Source organism: Muntiacus reevesi, chromosome 8, assembly GCF_963930625.1.
Source record: "Muntiacus reevesi chromosome 8, mMunRee1.1, whole genome shotgun sequence".
Classification (NCBI taxonomy): domain Eukaryota; kingdom Metazoa; phylum Chordata; class Mammalia; order Artiodactyla; family Cervidae; genus Muntiacus; species Muntiacus reevesi.
In genome coordinates this window covers 59283299-59304983 of record NC_089256.1, presented here as the reverse complement: position 1 = coordinate 59304983, position 21685 = coordinate 59283299, and the positions used below count along the sequence as shown (strand labels likewise).

The 21685-nt window shown below is 37.6% G+C and overlaps 1 protein-coding gene across 2 annotated transcripts; it reads right to left on the bottom strand.

The window, feature by feature from the left end:
• Positions 1–983: 983 nt before the first annotated feature.
• On the bottom strand, positions 984–20907 carry TRA2B (transformer 2 beta homolog). Of its 2 annotated transcripts, XM_065943457.1 has the most exons (9): positions 20709–20907; positions 9486–9619; positions 8273–8435; positions 7047–7235; positions 4872–4987; positions 4483–4566; positions 3258–3317; positions 2467–2540; positions 984–1991 (listed from the first exon to the last, which is right to left on the bottom strand). In XM_065943457.1, exons 1-9 carry the CDS (start codon positions 20742–20744, stop codon positions 1981–1983), a joined length of 867 nt encoding a protein of 288 aa, XP_065799529.1. In that variant the 5' UTR covers positions 20745–20907; the 3' UTR covers positions 984–1980. The 2 variants fall into 2 exon arrangements, with proteins under 2 accessions (XP_065799529.1, XP_065799530.1); XM_065943458.1 differs by lacking the exon at positions 9486–9619 and having other exon boundaries at positions 20709–20858.
• Positions 20908–21685: the final 778 nt, after the last annotated feature.

Genomic DNA, 21685 nt, shown 5'->3' with positions numbered 1-21685 from the left:
CTGGGGCCTGCTAGGCTCCTCTAACCACAGGATTTTCCAAGCAAGACTACTGGAGTGGATTGCCACTTCCTTCTCCAGGGGATCTTCCCAACCCAGGGATTGAAACTGCATTGGAAGATTCTTTACCACTGAGCCACCAGGGAAGCCTCAATATTCACTGGAAGGACTGATGCTGATCCCAGTACTTGGACCACCTGATGCTAAGAACCAGCTCACTGGAAAAGACCTTGGTGATGGTAAAGACTGAAAACAAAAGGACAGGGGGGCTCAAGGATGCATTTGAGCAAACTCCAGAGATAGTCGAGGACACAGAAGTCTGGATTGCTGTAGTCCATCAGGTCTAGGTCTCAGTTGGATACCCAGATTAAATGACATCATGATCAACAGCACAGACTACAGATTGAGACTGGTTAAGTTCAGATCCTGGCATTGGTATTTTAACTGCTGTTTGACCTAAGGTAAATTACTACATCATTATGATTGATGCAGCTAAGCGTATTGTGCTCAGTCGCTTCAGTTGTCTCTTTGCTACCCTATGGACTCTAGTCTTCCAAGCTCCTCTACACACGGCATTCTCCAGGCAAGAATACTGCAGTGGGTCGCCATGCCCTTCAAGTACACGGGACAGAATATTTGTATGTAAGTAATAATACAAGGGTCAGCAGGCTAACAAACTTATTTACCTGCCTAGAATTGACCATGAAAATATCCTAGAAAAATGTTCATTTCAGGCACCTTCAGGGCAAGTGTGGAGAATATTTTAATATAATACCATCCCCAAGTGGAGATGTTCATTCCAATACCTGGTTACTTACTTTAAATGTATTTTCCAGGAGTACAAAATTTACCTATTTAAAATAATTTTAACAACAGAAAGAATACCATCTTAGTCCAAGGAATACTGTATAAGGGACTACAAACTATAAAAGAACTCTATGTAGCAAGGTTAAAACAAAATCTCTATAAACTGAGTTTTACCAGCCTTTTTGCTCTTTTCATTTGCATTTATTTAAACACAGTTCTCAAAACATTTGAGTGAAATTGGGCCTCCTTTGGTAAGCAAAGGACCTGAAAGTAATATTTAAAAAATGAACAGGCAAAGTCTTCAGATCATCCACAACACAGGTGTAGTGTTCCCTTCTTTTTTCTCAAAAACTCTGAAGCACCCAGTTTTTCCATATAGTCTTAAAAGCTAGAACAAGAAGAGTACATTTGTGGTGGAATGTATTGTCACTGCTGATAACTAACTGAAATACCATTATCCCCTTGTAACAGCTTTAAGAAATAGCCTTTTTAAGGCATACATTGTGTAACTCATCTTATTCCCTGCTATATATAATACAGATTACATAAAGGCTGACAAATTCACATTATATAAGCAGTAAGCATTTGCTGTATTGAAAGATCTTTAGTTTTAACACTAGCAGTATAGAGTTACAGAGCGTAATTTTTATCATTTAATTGCAGGTATATTAAGTATGGTATGTTTCATGGACTGGAGGAAAACGGGCATTTTTGTCTTTAATTTACTACTGACAATCTAATCTGAACAGTTTTGCTAAGCATTGATATGTTAGAAAGAAAAGTAAAAACCAAACTTTATTGTTGCTTTTTGCCATTTGGTAGCATTTTACACACAGGCTTCGATCTTCAGAATACCCTGGATTCAGTAGAAAAACCATTTAAATGAAGTTCTGTACAATAGAAACTTCTCAGCAGTCAAAATTTTAGACTGTAAAAAAATACATGCAAAACATACTTTTCTGAAAACACTTAACTTTGAACAAAGCACCGAACTACACAAATGCAGAATGAAAACAGCATTTCAACTCCACCAAAAGTAGTCATCATAAAAGGTGTAAAAGTCACCTAACTTCACTAGGCACTGTTCACTTTTTAAACAGGAGACAATAAAAAATATTGTCCACAAACAATATCCCAACTCTAGGGCAGGTTTCAGAAAGTCTTCAACTTCATGCTTTAATAGCGACCTAGAAAAAAAAAACAAATACACTTCAATACTCAAGTGCATACATTTAATATTGAGAATTTTAAACTTTTCTGTCATCAGGAAATTCCTATGTACCAGACAGATTCTTTTGTGAAAACCTTCACATAGTGCAGAACCAATGTTAAAACAGAAATAGCTGGGAGTTTTATCTAACTCAATCTGAAAGCTAAGGTTTTTTGTCGTTTTTTTTAAAGCTAAGGTTTTAAGTCACTCAAAAATGTTTCTAAGCTTTAAAAAAATTTTAATTCCTAAAAAAAGCTACAAATGGTGAGAGAATACACATGCACTATTTTAATTAGCAATAAGAGTAAGATCCAAAGGTTGTTTTCATATACTTTCTTGAATCCTACAGAAAAAATTGAGGAAATACTGAGTCAACCCATTATCTGCTGTGGTTTCCATAAGTCATAGCAAGCCACACTATTATATCAAATTATATCAAAATAAAAACTTACGAGGTGAGTATGATCGAGATCTGGAACGTGATCTGTATCCTCCACGACTATAGTAGGGAGAAGGTGACCGTCTTCTGTAAACAAGTATCAAGACCATGTAAGACTCCACAGATCACATATTAAAGTGACTGATTCCTGTATCAGTTTCCAAAACTAAAAGACCCTCCTCAGCTGACCTTCAATAACACTGCAGTAGTGAGGTCTGTTTTAGTCCTGAGAATGAAGCACATTATCAGTACCAAAAAACTCCTCTATCAAAGAGGTTGAATATTCCTTGCTCTATCTGACCCACTGATCATCTGCTAGTTAACAGTACACCTAACAAATTTAAACTGGGTTAGAGAAGAAAAAAATCATTACCACTAATTTTAACCACACCCTATGAATGAATACCCAAAATTTCATTCATAGTGCTTCAGTGATTTAGTTTTGTGTTAAGATAGACTTGAATAATTTGCTCATTCTGAAATGTTTATAAAAAGCTAATGAAACCATTAGGGATAAATAAGATTAAAATATTATGGATTCTTAGTTTATGCCATCATCTCTCATGTTAAGGTATAAAATGGTACCTTTTATGGTATCACTGAGTGATAACAAGTATAAGCCCAATTTCTATAAACACAAATTAAGCCATGTACATTGTCATTTGACTTCAGTTACAGTATTTTTATAAACTTGTTATAAAATTTTGTGAATGCCATTTATAATTTATCAAAATATGAATAACAAATGTCTTTATGTGAGCCATTCTACTATTGTACAGATTTAAAATCTTTTCCTGGCCATACCTGTATATCTGATCCCTATCTTGAGCAGCTCTCCATCCTCCTCCTCCTCCACCTCCACCTCTGTGAAGGCAGAAAACAAACATTTTAAGCTTTCAAAATGCATAATTCATGCAATGAAATTAAAACAGAAGTGAAAGCTAGTTTCCTTTAAGCAATGAAGAGTTGCTTTTGCCACCCCTTTACAAGCTGACAGAGCTCTCCCTGGTGGTTAAAATGAGTATCATAGTAAGTACTCTTAAGACTAATCTTTGCAGACTCCACACATCAATCCCTTACATGTCAGTACAAAAATGCCACTTAAGAAAGTTTGTCAGTGCTAAATGTCAGGACTGTCAACTTTCTAAAAGTTACAGAATAGTGTGCAAAAAAAAAGACAGCTCACCACCACACCAGAATAGGGTAATCATGGATTAACTGTTATGGTCAATATTTACTACATAGTTTGCATTTTGACAAACAACGCAAGATCTGAATTACCTGCTGTTGCTTAAATAGAGAACTTTACTTCATTTTTACTTTCCAAAGTATTCCTAGTATCATGAGCATTTCCCTATCAACCCCTGAAAAATGTATCAATAGTTAGTATTAATAATAAACCTCTTACCATTGTTATAGCAAACTTAAATAATTACTTTAGATTTTTCCAAGAATCAATTTGCCTTGTCCTTCACAATTCCTCAGCTACCAAAAAATTGCTTTAGAAAGCAATGATAGTTAAAATCAATTCATGGGGGAGGGGACTGAAGTATGGTCTATAATTTTATTGTCCCATTGGTTTACAACTTGGTGCTTATAAAAAATACACATACCAAAAAAAAAAAAGTATAACCATAAAATCCAGACTTCCCTGGTGGTCTAGTGGTTTAATACTCCATGTAGGGGGCACAGGTTTGGTTCCTAATTGGGGAATTTAAGATCCACATGCTCCGAGTTGCCCCCCAGAAGAAGGCATGGAAACCTATTTCAGTATTCTTGCCTGGAGAATCTTAAGAACAGAGGAGCCTGGCAGGCTACAGTCCATAGGGTTGCATAGAGTTAGAAACAACTGAAGCATCTTAGCATGCATGCCTTGAGCTGTGGCCAAAGAGTCCAGTTTAAACTCTGGATCTCCAATTTAATAGTAAAGGTAAATACCTTTATCAAAGGCTAAAACCATGCTGCTTTATGTTGCAACTGAACCAGAAGAGTTGATTTGTCTTTCAACTTTGTATTTTGGTTAACATACCTGTACGATCTGCTGTAATAGTCCCGATCATCATAGCCTCGATCATATCCTCTGTCATAGTAATCTCGACGACGTGAGCTGCCACTGTGAATAAGATTTATACAAACTTGGTTTTACCTACATTAATACTTAATAGTTCCCAGTGTGGGAAAACTGGTCTCGTGAGAATCATTTAACTACCCAGCAATGTCAAATATAATATGGCATTTCTTTATGATAAAAGTAGGATGTGATCTATTACATGACATCAGAATTTATGGTACCAACCGAATGTTTCTACTGAATATATTTATACTGAATTTAAGTTTTAGTCAGTTGTAAATGCCAAAAGCCTCCCGGTGCCCTGAAGTGAACTGTCAATATTTTAACAACCTTGAAAACAAACTTACTAGGTAGGTCTCCCCATGTAAATTCCCGGTGTTGGAGTATGTGGTCTTTTCGTTATGGAGAAGTCAACTCTGATCCTACGTCCATCAAGCTCCATTCCATTGGCACGCTCTTTTGCCTTCAAAAGATATGTGAGTTGTTATATAAATCATGAACAAAGCCCCAAATTAATTATTATCTATAAATAAAACCCAACTAGATGTTTCAGTTAGCCAGGGCATTATATCTGACAGCTTATTAATAGGTTTTTCTGCCTATCAAATCTTTACTTACAAAAGCTAACCTAGGAAAGTTCCTTTAAAAAAAAACAAAGCCACCCATGAGAGCCAACTTAAGCCATGAAATATTTGAAATTACTGTATCAACTATAGATTTGACAGTACCTGTAGGTCTATAAAATAGTACACAGTTGGCAAACTATAACCCATGAGCTAAGAATTTAAACAGGTGTTGGGGGTCAAAGTAGTGTTTCATCAGAAATGAAATTCAAAATTAAGTGACCATGTTTTACTGAAACAAAACCCCACTTACTAATTTGCGTTTTATATGGCTTTTACATTATAATAGCAGGGTTGAAAAGCTGTCATTGAGCTCTTATGGCTCCCAAAGCCCAAAATATTTTCTGTCTAATCCTTTACACAAATTTGAGGACCCCTGCTATGGAAGCAAAGAACTGGGATGAAAGCTTGAATTACGCATAGTTCCATAACATTAAAATGAAAATACTGTACTTTAAGAAAGAAAAATACCCCACCTCAAAGACATACCAATTTATTCACAATTTAAAGAAACACCTCTCTAAGTAGAATTTAGATTTCTAATTCCAATTATGCTATTTTCTAGTTTGACTGTTTTAAGCCTCAAGGCAGTTTCTGGCATTACTGATTTAGATACAAAATATACTATCTTTCAAAAAAGGGAAATGTGGTTCTATAGCACACACACACACACACAAAACTAGAGATACCAAGAAGCTGATCCCATAAGTAAGCTTGGACAAATATTATTTACATTTTTCACATCAATTATTACCAAAATGAAGTTGAATGACATCTTAAAGCATTCCTTAAATCTCTTAAATTATAACCACTTGCATTCAGCTTTTAATTCTTCCTTTAGTAGATGGGCCTACTCTATTCATTTAATTTTATATAGAGCTCAAAATTATTAATCTCAATATTAACCTCAGATGACTTGTCATTAGTTTCTCAAGATTCTCCCCTCCTTATACTGTCCTTGGAGATGACTTTAGCTATCATCCACATGTATCTTAAGTTCAAATTTCTTCAATGGGCCAGGAGTCACACATCGAATTTTTACTTTAGTCTCTGTAAAAAAAAATTTTAACAAGGTCCTTGGTGGTCCAATGTTTAGGACTTAGTGCTTTCACTGCAGTGGCCCAGGTTCAATCCCTGGTTGGGAAACTAAGATCCCATAAGCCTCAAGGCCAAAAAAAGTTACTTCCTATGTTTTACCTCAACATTCAAAACATAAAATCACTTGCCAGTATACATTCAAAACCAGTTCCTTTCTCCTGAGTCATAGCTTTATCAGTTTTTCATGTTTTCTTTCATTTTAAAGTAATCTGATGTAAACACTCATTAAATATCCCAAACTGGAGTATTAATATTCTTCTATTTTAGAAATATCTGTATCTAGGCACACATCTGGAAACAGCTGACTGTGTTTGAATTTACTTCAAATAAAATGGTGGAAGAGACTGAGTTGGAATTTAGAACCAAACTAACTTTTCTGTTATGCTACAAATCTTTGAAATTTCCACATTAAAAGTTTTTTTTTTTTTAAGTTCTAATTATGGACTTTAGTTATATATTCCCAGAAGGCATTTCCTTTAGATCAAGCTATACAGATACTAAAAGGGCTTCCCTGGTAGCTCCCCAGCTGGTCAAGAATCCATCTGCAATGCAGAAGGAGACCCCAGTTCCTGGGTCTCCTGGAGAAGGGCAGCTACTCACTTAAATATTCTGGCCTGGAAAATTCCATGGACTGCATAGTCCATGGGATTGCAAAGAGTCTGACACGACTGATCAACTTACTAAAGCAAAAGTCATCCAAGGAAGAATAGTTAAAAATAAGACTGTGTGTGTGTGTAAAAGTGAAAGTGTGTGTATATACATTTTTTTTTTTTTACACAAAGGTACAAGACTTTTACTTACTTCCTTGGCATCATCTACATTTTCAAAGTATACAAAGGCAAATCCTCTTGAACGTCTAGATTGCTGGTCATATACAATAGATACATCAGCAATTGGGCCATATTTAGAGAACACTTCTCTTAGATCTCTTTCTGTAGTGTACAAGCTCAATCCAAATACTCCAAGACAACAGTTGGGATCAGGATTTGCCTAGAAATAGAAAAATGGATAAAAAAAAGAAAACTTTTAAAAAGCATCACATAAAAAATAAAAAAATAAAATAAAAAAAAAAAGCATCACATATCAATCCCCCCCAAACTGTCACTAATATGAATAGATAACAATGAAATAAAACAGAATTTTAAAAGTAATGTTATGTCAGCACCACAAGCATGTATGCACAGAGAACTGTGTCTAAACTTCAAAATGGTGAATTAACTAACATATCCACTCACATCATAGACGGTTCTGACCTGCCAGAGATACAGAAGGTATGTTCAGCTTGATTTCTACAGAAAAATTGTTAAGTGTTCAAATATACATACAAGTGAAACCATAGATGTGTACCAAACTTTTAAAAATCAGATATTAAGCAGCTTCAATTATTACAATGAAGATAAATAGTGAACTAAATGTTGCTGCCATCCCAGTTGCCATGAGTTTGCATAAAGGTTTCACTATTTCGCACATACATTTACTACAGTCAAATTCCACCCCACTTTCAAAAACATTAACTCCCTATAGACCTACTTGTATATTATTCAATAAAAACCACAATAGGAACACACTAAATGCCATCTCATTCGTAACTTCTCATGGAAGACGAGCAAAGCTTTAAAACTGGAAAGAAACTTGCTTAAAACTAAATGGAAAATCAGAGAATATTTTAAAGCATGTTAAACCCAGAAAACTCTAACAATAGTATGGAACATAGATACATGATCTAACTATATTAACCGTAATGCAGAGAATTTTTATTTGAAGTGCTGTTAATGTGACAGTATCTTAAATATGATCAACAGCTCAAATGTAGACCATATGGGAGCTATCTTTTAAAATGAAAAAAAAATCTCCAAACACCGAAAAGGCTCTAGAGAGAAATCATGCTACAGCTCCACCATCAGAAGTATCAGTTTAAAGTTATTACAGAAGAAAACAATAAAAACAGAGGGGAATATATTATACATTAATTATAAAGTGGCTTCCTACAGTGTTCACTGCTTCAGAAACAATTGTTTTCATCTTACCCGATTCCCAACATGACGCCGGCGAGTAGACATGGGAGAATGACTGTGGCTATGCCGTCTTCGATAATCTCTGCTGTAAGATCTGCTACGAGATCGTCTATGGGACCGGGACCGAGATCGTGACCTTGTATAATGCCTCCGAGAACTTCTTCTGGATCTAGACCTGAAAGACAAAGGCTTCAAGGTTATGACTAAATAGCTGACAGTAGGATATGGCTTTTAATTCTTTTAACACTTTATTCTAAAGTTAAGCCTCAAAAGGTAAAACACACAATCCAGGTATACAGTGGGATCAATACTTTTCTTTTGTATATTGTCATTTCTGAGATAGGAAGAGTTCCAAAACCATCACTAACTAAAGCTTCCTTCCATCATCTCTTAAATAATTACGAGATTAAACAACACAGTATCTATTAAAAACCATAAAACATGCAACATTTCATACTAGCCTGATTTGTGCCCACCTTTACCCTTCACAATACCATCCTTTATTTTTAAGCTTCTTGCATTATGCCCATTATTCACTTATGATAACATCACCATTACAAGCAGTATTCTCCAGCAGTGTTTTAAAATCAACCAGTTGCTCTTAACTACAGTGATCATATGAACTGTCATTTAAACCAGGAAGAATACAGTGTAAGAGAGAAAAGGGGCACTGTTAATTATGCCTGACAATAGGCATTAAGCTGGGGCTGACCTGGGCAAACCAGGATATATAGCCTACACTTGAACATTAAAAAAAAAAAAAAAAAAGTGCTATTAAGGTTTTTTGTTTTATAGTACATCTGTCATATTAGACTACACCTATTTATCAAGAATTGCAGTTACTAAAAGCCAATGCTCTGCACTCTTTTTTTTGCCATACTAATAAGCAGTTCACATAAACTAGTGAATCCTCACAACAATTCTGAAGAACTGGTACTATTGATAATTCATCTTTTATAGATAAGGAAGTTAAGATTGAAAAGGTTAAGTAATCTGCCCAAGCCAGAAAAAAACAGAGGTAAGATATGAACCCTAACACCAAAAGCCCAGGCTCTTAGCCACTTAGTCTTCTATCTCCCAGAACTTAACAATTAAGTTCATTTCTAATACCAATATTAAATAAGCCAACAAATGATCTAACCCTCTCTATCTTCCTAGTTTACAAAAGCACACACCAGTTTGAAAGCTAAGAGTAACAAGAAAATCCCAAGACAGTCTTTCTTACCTAGATTCAGATCTGGACCTGGACTTTGATCTGGAACGCCTGGAATCTTCCTTGGAGCGAGACCTTGCAGGGGTATGCCTTGCAGATTTCCCAGATCCATGAGCACTTCCACTTCTGGAAGCAGAACGGGATTCCTACACGTAGATGTCAAAAGTTTAATTTGTATACTTTCTGGGCAACTTTAAAAACAAATAAGCTGTGGTGAGATAAATGGTGAGGGAAAGCAATCCCCTTCCAAGATAAGAAAACATAGGTAAGGGCAGGAACTGAATATACCTGGTATAATAGTTACGTTGCTCCAATTGACATAAGCCAATTAACTTGAACTTCCACCTTTCTTGGGGAGCAGGGTTAAGAGTTAACTGACCCCACTCTCTTCAGAAATGGGTGCCAAAGCCAAGCAGTTAAGGGAACTGCCCAAGGATTGTTTTGGGAATGTTACTCCATAAAGACTAGGGTGAGAAAGAACCTTATTAACTATGACACCTATACCTCATACCTATTATTTCAGTCAAACTGCCATCAATTAAAAAAAACCCTGTGAGATTTGTAAAATTTACTTTATTTTCAACTTTTATTTACTGCTGAGTGGAGAAAAAAAGACAAGGACAGTACTGTTTCAAGTCACAGAGGAAGACAGAAACCTAGAGAGCAAGGACCAGCTTGAAGGAGACTAGATCTGTAGACCCTGTCCATCCAACTTTGTAGGAAGCCCTTAAAGATCTCAAAGCAACCAGATGAAGCTACAGCAGAAAGGCAGTGAATGAACTGCAGAGGTAAGAATTAAGAGAGTACCAGAGATTTTCCTTAGCTAAGTGTAGATGAGCCAGGGCCAATGGATGGGAAACTGGGAATAAGCAGTTAGAAAAGTTACATACAAAAAGGACATAGTAAAACTGAAACAGTTTAGATCACAGGCTCCTAATCTAGGTTCAGAAAGAGAAGTTCAGAACTGTATGTAAAAAACAACATCTAGATACATACTTTATACCTAAGCTTTCTCCTATCATAACTGTGACTAGCTGGTAGGCAGGTCGTACAAAAACAAAATCTCTAAAAGGAACTAGCAAAGAAATGGGTAAACAGGATAACTAGTTTGGTGAACCAAAGACACATAATTCGAGAAAAAAGCTAAAGGAATGTTCCGCCAAGACACCAAAATAGAAACAGTGGAAAAGACAACAATTAACTCAGTCTGACAGCTAACCAAGGTATCATCAAACAAGACAACATTTCAGGTTATCCACCTTCATCAAATTTAAAGGCATTAATCTCATGAATCTTCCTGCCCAACACAGAATAAAAATGGCTAAGTCGCTGTAGGGGTAACAATCAGTGTTCAAGTGGCACAAAAGTTTATCAAGAGACCTCCCTGTGTGGCAGACCTTCAGAATAAAACACTCCAGCCATTCTTAAAAGGATAAAGGTAGGAAATTCATCTAAATCACAGTCCAGAAAATTTGGGAAGATCTTTCCTATGATGCTTAAGGACAAAAGTTACATGCAACACAGAAGAAACAAGGCTTCAAGTTTAGAACAAGATAAGAGTAACTCAGTGGGCAAAATGAATTCCGGTATCTATACCCAAGATGACTCTAAATATCAAAGTCACATGAAACATGGTGTGAAGTGGCATGAAACATGGCTACTCTCCTTCCTGCCACGAGTTAAAGAGAGTCAAAGCAAAAGAGGACACCCCTAATTATTGCTGAAAATAGTTACTTTTATCATCAAGAGGCACTATGGCTTTGAGGACCCCAACTAACAATCCCTTGACTTTCTCTGGCAAATATTCTGGACATTTAAAAGTACAATTCTCCTCTCCTTGGATAAAGAGGTTCTCAAAATGGGGATGCAGTTTCTGCAATCAACCAACAGGCAAAAGCTAATGTAGAAGATAAGGTAAAAGGAGGGTCTCTAACACCTTTGTTTATTCCAATGCTAGAAAGATGACTTCATGGAAAGATTATGACCTTTAGTGGAAACAAAACAATCTGCTCTAGCAGGGAGAGAATATGGGTGCCTCACAATAAGAGTTAAAAGATTACCAATAAAATAACTATAGTTAACAGAAACCAGTCTGTCTAGGGATCTAAAAAAGAGTAGAAAGTCAAGATCCTCTTTTAAGCCTCTTGCTTCAGTAAAACAGAAAAGCCTTATTCTAAGCTGAGGTGCATTACAAATCTGTTCACCAAGAAGGAAAAAAAGTCCTTATAGCCTCAGAATAAACTTTAATGAGGTTTCTGGCAGATCAAGGGTCACAAATAACAGTATTTGTGAAATTATAAGACTTTTCACTCAACCTCTAAAACTAATTGGCTATATGCAGATGTATTTTATGAACAATCATTTCTCAGACCAGGAATAGGAGAAACCATTAGAACACTAAGTCGTCTTCTGTACTGACACTTGTTAGGCTAACACAGAAACACTGTTTCTACCTCCTACCTTTCATATCAGAGATAGTCTTAAAGTTAAACAAACCCTTTTGCAATTATCTTGGCTATTAACTGGTTTGGAAATATATGCAAGGATATATATATCCTGTCTAGAAGGCCGAATCTAAAAGCATAAAGTTAACTTTAAACCTTGGTCCATGTTTAAATCTGTAAAACCAACTAGAAAAGCTCCTAAACACAAAATTCAAAGACCACTTTCAGGGCTCACAACACTCTTCAATGCTAACACAATTAAAATCCTACCAAAAGAAGCACTACTCTCAACACCAATACCTCAAAAAAAAGGATCATAAATGTAAAGTTAGTATGAATGACACAACCAAAAATTCCCTGAAAACCATACAGGGAATCAAGTTCTTACAAACTGAATCTAAGTCATGTACTAATATACAATCAGTAGGGAACACATCGGGGGAAAAACAAACTCAGCCTTCCAACAAAATACCAGCATCTCCCTATTCTGAGAATGACAGAATCTTAATAAAACTTTTTGAAAGAGATGAAAGAAGTAGGAATAACCATCCAATTGCTAGGTTTCTCACATATTTTAAAAAGTAGATGCAATAAAGTAGATTTTCAACAAAGGCTCTTACAGATACGTAGTAAACCTACAGAACATTTAAAAATAGATCCCCAACTAGAGCTTATTTTAGCAGGTCTGGAGTTGGGCATCTGCATTTCTTAAAAACACCATACATATTTGTGATGCTTATTTAAGTCCACTGACTTAATTTCCAGTTTTATGCTTCTTACTTATCTGGTTTTTTCAACAGTCATTTTCCTGAAACCTTGTTTTCTGTCATCTTCTCTGACCCCACCTCCCCACCCTGTCATTTATCAGCCATCCTGAGGGCATGTACCTTACACTTGCCCCAGGACAAGAAGTCTGTTGTTTCCCCCTACTACCCAGGCAGGAGGTGGAGAGAGGCACTCTCAGACTCAAAGATGCTTTGGCCAAAGAGGGGTAAAAACCTGAATGGATAAGATGGTCCACTAGCATCAATGTTTACTTTTGCTTTACATCTTTCCAGCTTTTGCCATATAATCAATACTTTTGCTTTACATCTTTCCAGCTTTTGCCATATAATCAAACTCCAAACTGCTGCTTCTCCTTACACGACTAACAGATCCTTTCTCTTTCAGACCCCAAGGACTTTTTTCCGGTCTCCTGATAAAAGAATCAATGAGCTTGAATAAAAATACAACATCCATTCACATCACTTGCCTCAGCCTAATCGGTAAGTAATTCAGAATGCAAAACAAACACTGCCAATTTAAAGTTATTAGTTTACATGTGGCAAGTTCTACAAAGTAATTATCAGGACAAATGATAGAAGATGGGTATAATCTTCTGCTTGCAAGATACAGAATTGAAAAAGCACAAATTTGACACAAATCGGCCTTGAAGTATCAGAAAATGAATCTGTCTAAAAACTCATTTAAGACACTGCCCCAAGAGTTGTAAGGTTCAAAAACTCTCAAAAGTTTAGGCTATCTTAATTTCAGGGAGAAGTGATAGCCTTGGCTTTCCCGATAGGGGAGAAGCTATCTTGGTTGCCTACTACTGGGTATTATTTTGACACATGAACTTTCCCCATCCAACTGAAAGTAACAACACTGCACCAATCATTTGACTCTTCTATTCAGTTAAAACAAGCATATAGAAAGGGAAATGACAGAACTTTTGGGTCTATTTTTACAGTAAGTGGTAAGAGTAGAGAACCAGAAACAAAGTTACTTTATGATTTGTTATCTCTCACACCATTTTAACAGTTAAATTGTTAATAGCAGAAAATGAGAAAAGGGAATAAAGACACTTACTGTTACTGCCACTGTTGAGTTAGGTATCCTGTTCACTTATGCGACCTATCTCATTCTAAGGGAAGCCCCTACAACTTTTTAGCAGTAACCCCAGTCATTCAGCTGGAATAACCATTAAACAGAAAGAATTAAGACTCATCTTGTGAGTTTAGCACACATGCATCTTAAAGTTAGGGCCTAAGTGGTCATAGTTTTCCACTATTGCCATCTAAAAAGAAATTAATTTTTTCATAAATGCCAAAAGGAACTATCCTGTCCAATGGATTTTGGGGGTTCAGTTCTATAACCATCCTGGCAACATTCTTTAGGAAAACAGACTTACAACATTCTACTTATACTGATCTGTACTGATGGATAGGGGGTCAGTACATTGAGTCCAGAGAGGGTGGCACAGACCACCTACTTCAATTCTGGAAGTACTCACGCCCCAGGACCAGCAATGTCAGAGACGAAAAATCCAGGAGACAACATGAAGCTGGCTGTTACCCAAATTGGAGAGCTCATTCCTGCCTCCTATTTGACTACAAAGGGTTATTTTTTTTAAAGTTGCATTTCAGTCAGTTGACTAAGAAGTTAAAAATTAGAATTACCTAATTTAAACGTTTCCCCTGGAAGGCACTTCTTTACCCTGTATATATTTCTTCTATTAAACAAATAACGCATGCATGTTTAGCAAAATATACAGGGACACATAAACAGACTAGTAATTACTTAGCGTAGTGCTTTCTGATTCCAGATTACTTCTTATCTTAACTTCATTTTTATTTCTTTTCTTCATTCTTCCGTTTCAAATTCTGACTTCTTTCATCTTCCCCACTTCACACAAATTGCTCAATATTCTACAAGTGGGACTTCTGGTCTGATAATTAGCATGCATTCTTTCTTTTATTTTTTCAAATTTCAGCTTCACTTATTCCTGAGCTTCAAATACTCATTTATAAAACTTGTCAAATGACGACTTCCGCATTTTCCTTCTTCAACATTAACCTTAATAGAAAAAGAACAGGATGAAGAATATTTTAAAACTCCAGGATAAAAGCCAGTGCCAAAACTGAAACTAGAAAAAAAAAAATCCCTCTTGCTTTGGATTTTTTAGAAAAACTAAAATACGCAGCTCAAAAATCTGAAACTAGTTTCCTGCTGGTTCTAAAATATAGTTAATCTCATTTGTCTACTCCATGTAGATTTATCATGCTTAAGCTGAAATGTGAAGTGCGCAACTGAACATTTACTGTTCATCTAACATTAAGAACTATAATTACATTTCACACTTCTTATTGTATTCATCAATAGAAAGTATGTTAAGTGTCAAAAGCACATCTCTAGTCAAAAAATGACACATTAATACAAAAGTGCAAGAAAGGAAAAGCACGGACAATTCATTTGCACAATGATGACAAGGCTCAGGGTTGAAGACGTCTACAAATTGTGACTAAGGTCAAAATATGTATTTAATGTCACACTTTTTAACTGTAAAAGTAGCCTGTAGGAAAACAATGTCAGGGAATTTGAAAATTTGGACTAATGTTTAACCCACCCCTAGAAAGTTGTCCTAGTGAGATTTTATAATATGAACGGCCCAACTTACTAAAACTAAAGCATAAAAAGACCAAATCAAGTCAACCAACTACTGTATGCAAGGAGCTGTGAAGGAAGTAGAGCAAACTCAATTCAACTGCGGTGTTTTCAAAGAATTTTTGGTAAATCCGGCCCCCCCAAGGATTATTAAAATCGCCTGCAGTCCAAAGAAGCAACCCTACTTAAAAGGTGGCAATGTTGTGGATAAAACTGCAGCTCACCTCCTGAAATTATTAAAGACTCAATATCACTTAAAAGATCAGTAAGTTGAACTGTCTATTGAACATCCTGAACAAAATATTGCTCTCCTAAAACATCCTCATTTTCCTGTACTTCATACTTTATGATCCTTCACTGTCAATTTCCTCTCCTAGTTTTTTCCTGAAAATAAAACTTTCCTTAGGAGAAGAAAAAAAGAAAAAAAAAATGTCCTTTATACCTATCTGATCACAAAGACAACCATGCATGGCTATGAAGGAAGTGTTATGTCGTCTTTTCTAAGAGAATAAGCATAAGCTTCAGTCTAGTTTTTCAAAGTCAATTATTGCTTATTTAATCCAGGGAAAAAAATTTTTAAACTTTTTACTTAAGGGAATCACAGTAATTGTTTTCTCTTAATATCCATCACTAAAATGTAATGGGAAATGTTTACTGGCAGCACAATTGTAATCGTGGAATCAGAATGCCCAAGCAGGTTTCCTTTAAGGCCTCCTAAACTTTAAATATATATACAGGGCTTAGGTTCAGAAAATGCTGAATAGAGGCCAAAGCTCTAGATATGACAATTATTCAATATGAATGCCTTCCTGCTGTTATTTCACTACCCCCTTCCCAATTTTCTTTATATTTGAAGAACAAAATAAGCTGCTATATAATGTAAGTATTAGATTTCTTCAAACTCAGCTAAATTGAGGTGGCCACTTAATAAAACCAGGAGACTAACTACTGGGCTAATGTTAAACACATATTAAGAGGTCCTACTTAGAAACAAGCAGAAATTTGTCTCACCACCAACACAATTTTTGTTAAAATCACTCTAGCGGTTATAACTGGAATTTACACAACATTAATAAGTACAAACTCATTAGGTTGACTAGGTAGTATTTTAAAAACTGGGACTGGCAAAGGAAAACTCATTGATTCTGCTATAAAGATCAATGCTCATATCAACATTAAGAACTTTTCTGCAGCAAAACTCTCCAGAAGTTTGGATAGAAAAATCCTCAAAGATTGAGAATATGTTCTGAAAAAACTATCATGACAAACTTAAATCAGCTCTAACCCCATGTTTAAAAGATCCCTTGCAAAAACAGTAGACTCTGAATTTATTACTACTTTTAAGTCTATTAACTAAACACAAAACTGACTGCAAAAAAAGTCTTCATGCTGTCATATTCAGCAATCGTATTGATAAAAATCAGAATATAACTTCCAAAACCCAGTTCAAAGCAAACATTTTTGAGAATTTGAAAACTAATTTTCTGTAATGAAGAATTCCTCCCCCACTTAAAGACTAAATGACAATACCTAATTCTGTTCTGTGTGACCCAAACCCCTCAAAAAAACAAAACACTTAAAATTCCCCAACTTCAACCACCACATCACTGTATTTTATGAGGAAATAAAGCAATTATGTGTTAAAAAAAAAACCATAAATATAACACACATGCTAAGGCTCAAAAGATATACACAGCTGTAGCCCTGTCCTCGGGTGAAATGTAAAAAGACTATGATATTAATATTATCATTTAGGTTTGGGATTTTATTGGAGATAAAGAATGGAAAAGGCTGTACAAAGCAAATTCCATTTAACATTATCTCTCATCATCTGAGTTCCTGTTCAATCTCGACAAAACCAGTACTTACCTTGCAACCACTTGTATTTTCAGTTTGAAAGTGCCACCTTCTAATTCCGGACCATATCCACAATATCAAATCATTCTTAATTAAAACCACCAAAAATATTCTTCAATTTGGTTTCAAGAGACTTGTTGCCTTACCAGACTCAAACTGAAACAAAATTATCTCCTCCCACCCAACATGAATCCTCTATTTAAGGAACTTGGTGCAATGGCTACAACCCTTTGGGAAGAAAAAGCCTGCGATGTTTCAGTTTTGAAAATTACTAAAAATTCAGAGACAACCCAAGATTAAGCAGAAGAGGAGAAACTGCAGAGTATGAAAGGGAGTTTGATGGGATGGTATACAGATGCTAATTCATCTCTACAAAGAAGACTAAAGGTAATATACCTACATTGTAAACCCATTACTCTCGCAAAAATAAGCAATACGCTACCAGAGTACATGTATGTATCATAATCTTGACAGCAAGACAAATTAAAAAGACTTGGTCCACACAATACTGCTTCCTTAATTAATTTCTGGTTTCTCTAGGTCAAGACCCAGTTGTAGAATAAAAAAGTTTCAGTTAGGAGGGTAGAGCATCAAACCAGTGCCAAGGCCAAACTTCACCACACCCTGAACAGTGAACACAATTAGGCCAAAGGATTTATCACCTCCCTCCCCATTACCTACACTTGGCTACAGGACCCTATCACGTTATTCTCCCAAATGTTGACATAACAGATCTAAGACCACCTCTTCTTTCCAAAGGTGCTAGCCAACTTCTCTGCAAAAAAAACATGAGAAATTTTGGGTAATTACTGAAAAAACTTGAATTCGAACGAGTAATACCTTACTTTAACGTGGGTTTGGTCAGATCAGGAAAGTCAGCTCTAACCAGAAACATTTAAATTTAAATCTATTAACCGAGACATGAAAAATCCCGATACCGATAAAAGATACAGTCTGCAGTAACCGAAAGTGATCAACAAACACAAAAATTCAGGAATGCACCCTAGCCGCACATTTAAAATAAGGGAACACAAAGAGCCACAAATCAATATTCACCCAGTAAGTAAACACGTTATAAACAACCAAACTGAAGGTGATTTATTGCTCTCCCTTCCTCTACTCCGGTCTGGTTAGGACTAAAAGGAGGAAAAAAAAACATTTCTTAAGTGAAAGGCAGGGCCACGAGGTGGTGGTGGTGAGTGACCTCAGCTGATAAGATTTTATTACATTATCACTGGCTGATTAGATTAGGTGTTAGTGATTTACACTAATAATTTGTAATGTCTGAAAAAAGTGTTATGTGAGTCGCTAAATCGTGTCCGACTCTGCAACCCCATGAACTGTAGCCTGCCGGACTCCTCTGTCCATCGTGGGTTGCCATTCCCTTCTTTAGGGGATCTTTCCAACCCAGGGATCGAACCGGGTCTCCCGCGTGGCAGAAAGCTTAGAGTGGAATGAAAGTAATTTTTCAGGCTCTTGATAATCTATTCATAGCAGCCAAGTGCAAGATCATTACCCTGAAACGCAACAGTTTTCCCGTTGTTTTCAGGCACTTCCAAAAGGAAGTTTTTAGCCAATCAGACCTGACTGGTCTACCTAATGCTTTTGTGGCATTGTATTTAAACTATTTCATTGAGCTTTATGGTTTTGCCAAGCATTCTTTGAGAGTCCCTAAGTGTTTTAAGTCTAGTCTAACCACTTCAGGATCCAATAAACCAACTGGAAAGCAATCTACAGACAAAACAAAGGCCAAAGAAATCAATGTGGAAGTACTACATATCGTCGAAGTTCAGCGGTCTCTTTCAAGCCAAGACGCTTAAGAACATCATTTGTAACATGTACCTTTATTATTTTTTCTTCCTCCGTAAGAGTTTGTTGAATAACCCTATGTAACAAGACTGTGAGGTAACTAGGATGTATATTCTACTAACAGAAAAAAAAACACCAATTCAAACGCTTGATTAGTGGGACGATAATGTCTCTTGAGCTGTCTCAAACCAGGACTCAATCTCTGCAATTGTTTCCTCTCTCACGAACTTCCACACGTAACTTACTCAGGTTTATTTAACTGAGAGGTCCTCCACTGAAACCAGCCATTTTTTATTCCCAAAACAATGCAAAACGGACCCAATAATTGTTTTAATAGCTGAAAACTGAAATTATCACTTGCCTTCCAGTCCAAACACCGACACCTAGTTTCCAGTTTTCAACTGGAGGAAACGATAACCCACAGTTTTAACAACATGTGAGCTAGATCCAAGCTTTCTCACCAAAGAGCTTAAAACGATAATCACACACACTGCTGACTGGAAATTAACCGTCTTTAAGATAAAAAAACCAACATTCATCTGGGTAGGTAAAGGCGAGGACTGATTGGTTCAAACCAAATTAATCAGATTTGGCCGCAAAGTTACACAATAAGATTTCAACAGTTCACATTTTTCCTTTCAAAAACGCTCTAACGAAATCACCTAGAATTTGTTTCTTAAGTTTGCGAAAATATTCGATAGATTTACGGTGATCAAAAGATTCTGGCAAGACTGACATTTCTGCGGCTTAGTACTCACGGACCTGCAACCAAGCTTTATATTATGCTTTTTCTAAGCCCGGGAACATTATTTCTACAGTTTATCCAGTCCTCACCAAATTCCACATTTTGGGGTGGAAACTTTAAAAAATGCACAAACACAATTCGTGGTTCACAAAATAGGTATGGCTCAAAACAAAGGAAACAACGGCGCCAAAAATTGTTGCCCGCCAATTTCTCCTTCACCATCCCGTGGAAAAAAGATCTACTCGATCGGCAAGAAAACCTCAGCGACCTCGTGGTCTACTTGGTTACCGATAACTATTTGCGGTTTAAGAGCGATTTTGGCATCCAAGAAAATCACGCCATTTAGGCCGAACACAAAGCTCGCGCGCAATCCCCTCTAACGGGCCCAGAACTTAAGTCTACGTCAGACTAGTTTGCCATCTCTCAAGAAACCAAGAACACCTTAGATTCCCATCTATTCGGGGTCCAAAAGATGATCCTGTCTTAACCTAAATGCTGGGCAAAAACCCTGAAAAACACTGTTCTTTGCACCCCACGTTCCCCGACCGCGGCCTGGAAAATTGTTGCGCGGCGCCTCCGCCATTTTGTGCCTCTGGCAGTGCGCCCAGCCCGCCAGCCCAAGATGGCTGCGGCGAGGCTTCGCAGGAGAGCAACGGCGAAACGAGATACCGCTCCCCTCCCCCACCACCGAGGGGACGCAGCGGCCATTTTTAATCTTTCCCTCCCGATAACGGAAAAAACCGCCGTTTCGAGTACCGGGCAACCTAAACCCGCCGGCGGCCTCTTTCACGGATAAGGACAATACTACCAGGGTTTCTTAACCTGACTCGCACCCCTCCCGGTCTCAGACTTCGGGAGCCAAAATCGCCCCAGTCTCCCAGCCCGAGGCCGATGGGCCTGGAAAGAGATGCAAGAAGCTGGGACCACACAGCCGCCCCCTGCACCACCGATACCTACCCGCTCGCCGTAGTTCTGCTCGCCGCTGTCGCTCATGACTTCCACTGCTGTCACCGCTCGATGTGCTTCAATCGAAGCTGCCAACCTCTCGCGCCTTCAGTGTAGAGGCTCCGCCGCAGCCTCGCACTACACACCGGTTCCCGATCCGCTGAGAGCCGAAACGCTCCGCGCCGCCTCCGCTTGGGCTCTAAGTCTCCCGGACGTGACGCGGCGCTCTTTAACCCGTCCCCACCCCCCTCCCAGAGGGCGCGCTTTCTTGGCTCCGCCCCTCGACGTTAGGCCTTCGCTTTCCAGCTGTGGCGCGTCCCGAGCCGGATGTGACGTAAGCCCCACCCCTTGCGCCGCGCTAACCCCACCTTCCAGTCTCTTTGAGGCGGGAAAAGGGAGCGCGGTGGGTAGCTTCTGTGGTGGTCGCCGCGGGGCTTAGGGATGTCACCCTCCACACCTGACTCCCTTCTCTAGTTTTCCAGGGAAACCGTCGCGGGAGGTGGGGGATGGAGAGAGGAGATACCCACCTTTTTCTCCCATCCTTCTTGCTTCCGCTTTATTCATTTTTTGTGTCTTTATTTGGTTGCAGAGGGCAGATACTCGTATATAGGGTTCCGTGCATTACTTAGGTTTTTTGTAGCTTCAGTTGTGGGTCATTCCTACCTGAAATCCATTCATGTGAGCCTCTGTCAAGTACCAAATCACGTTACCAGATCCTGATGCACTGAAATCAAGCACGACCCCTAACCCGAGGAAGTTAGTGGTCTAGTAAGGGAGAATTGTTAAACATACATTTGCAAACTGATTTGGTTAAACGTACAACTGTAGTGGTGTCTCGGAGTAAACATTAATTATGCCATCACCCAACAGCATGATAAAGAGCTCAGATTTGGAAGTTCAGACATCTCTGTGCCTGCTGTTTCCCTTAAAAAAAAAAAAAGTATGTGTGTGTGTGTGTGTGTGTGTGTGTGTGTGTACCCGGCTTTTGG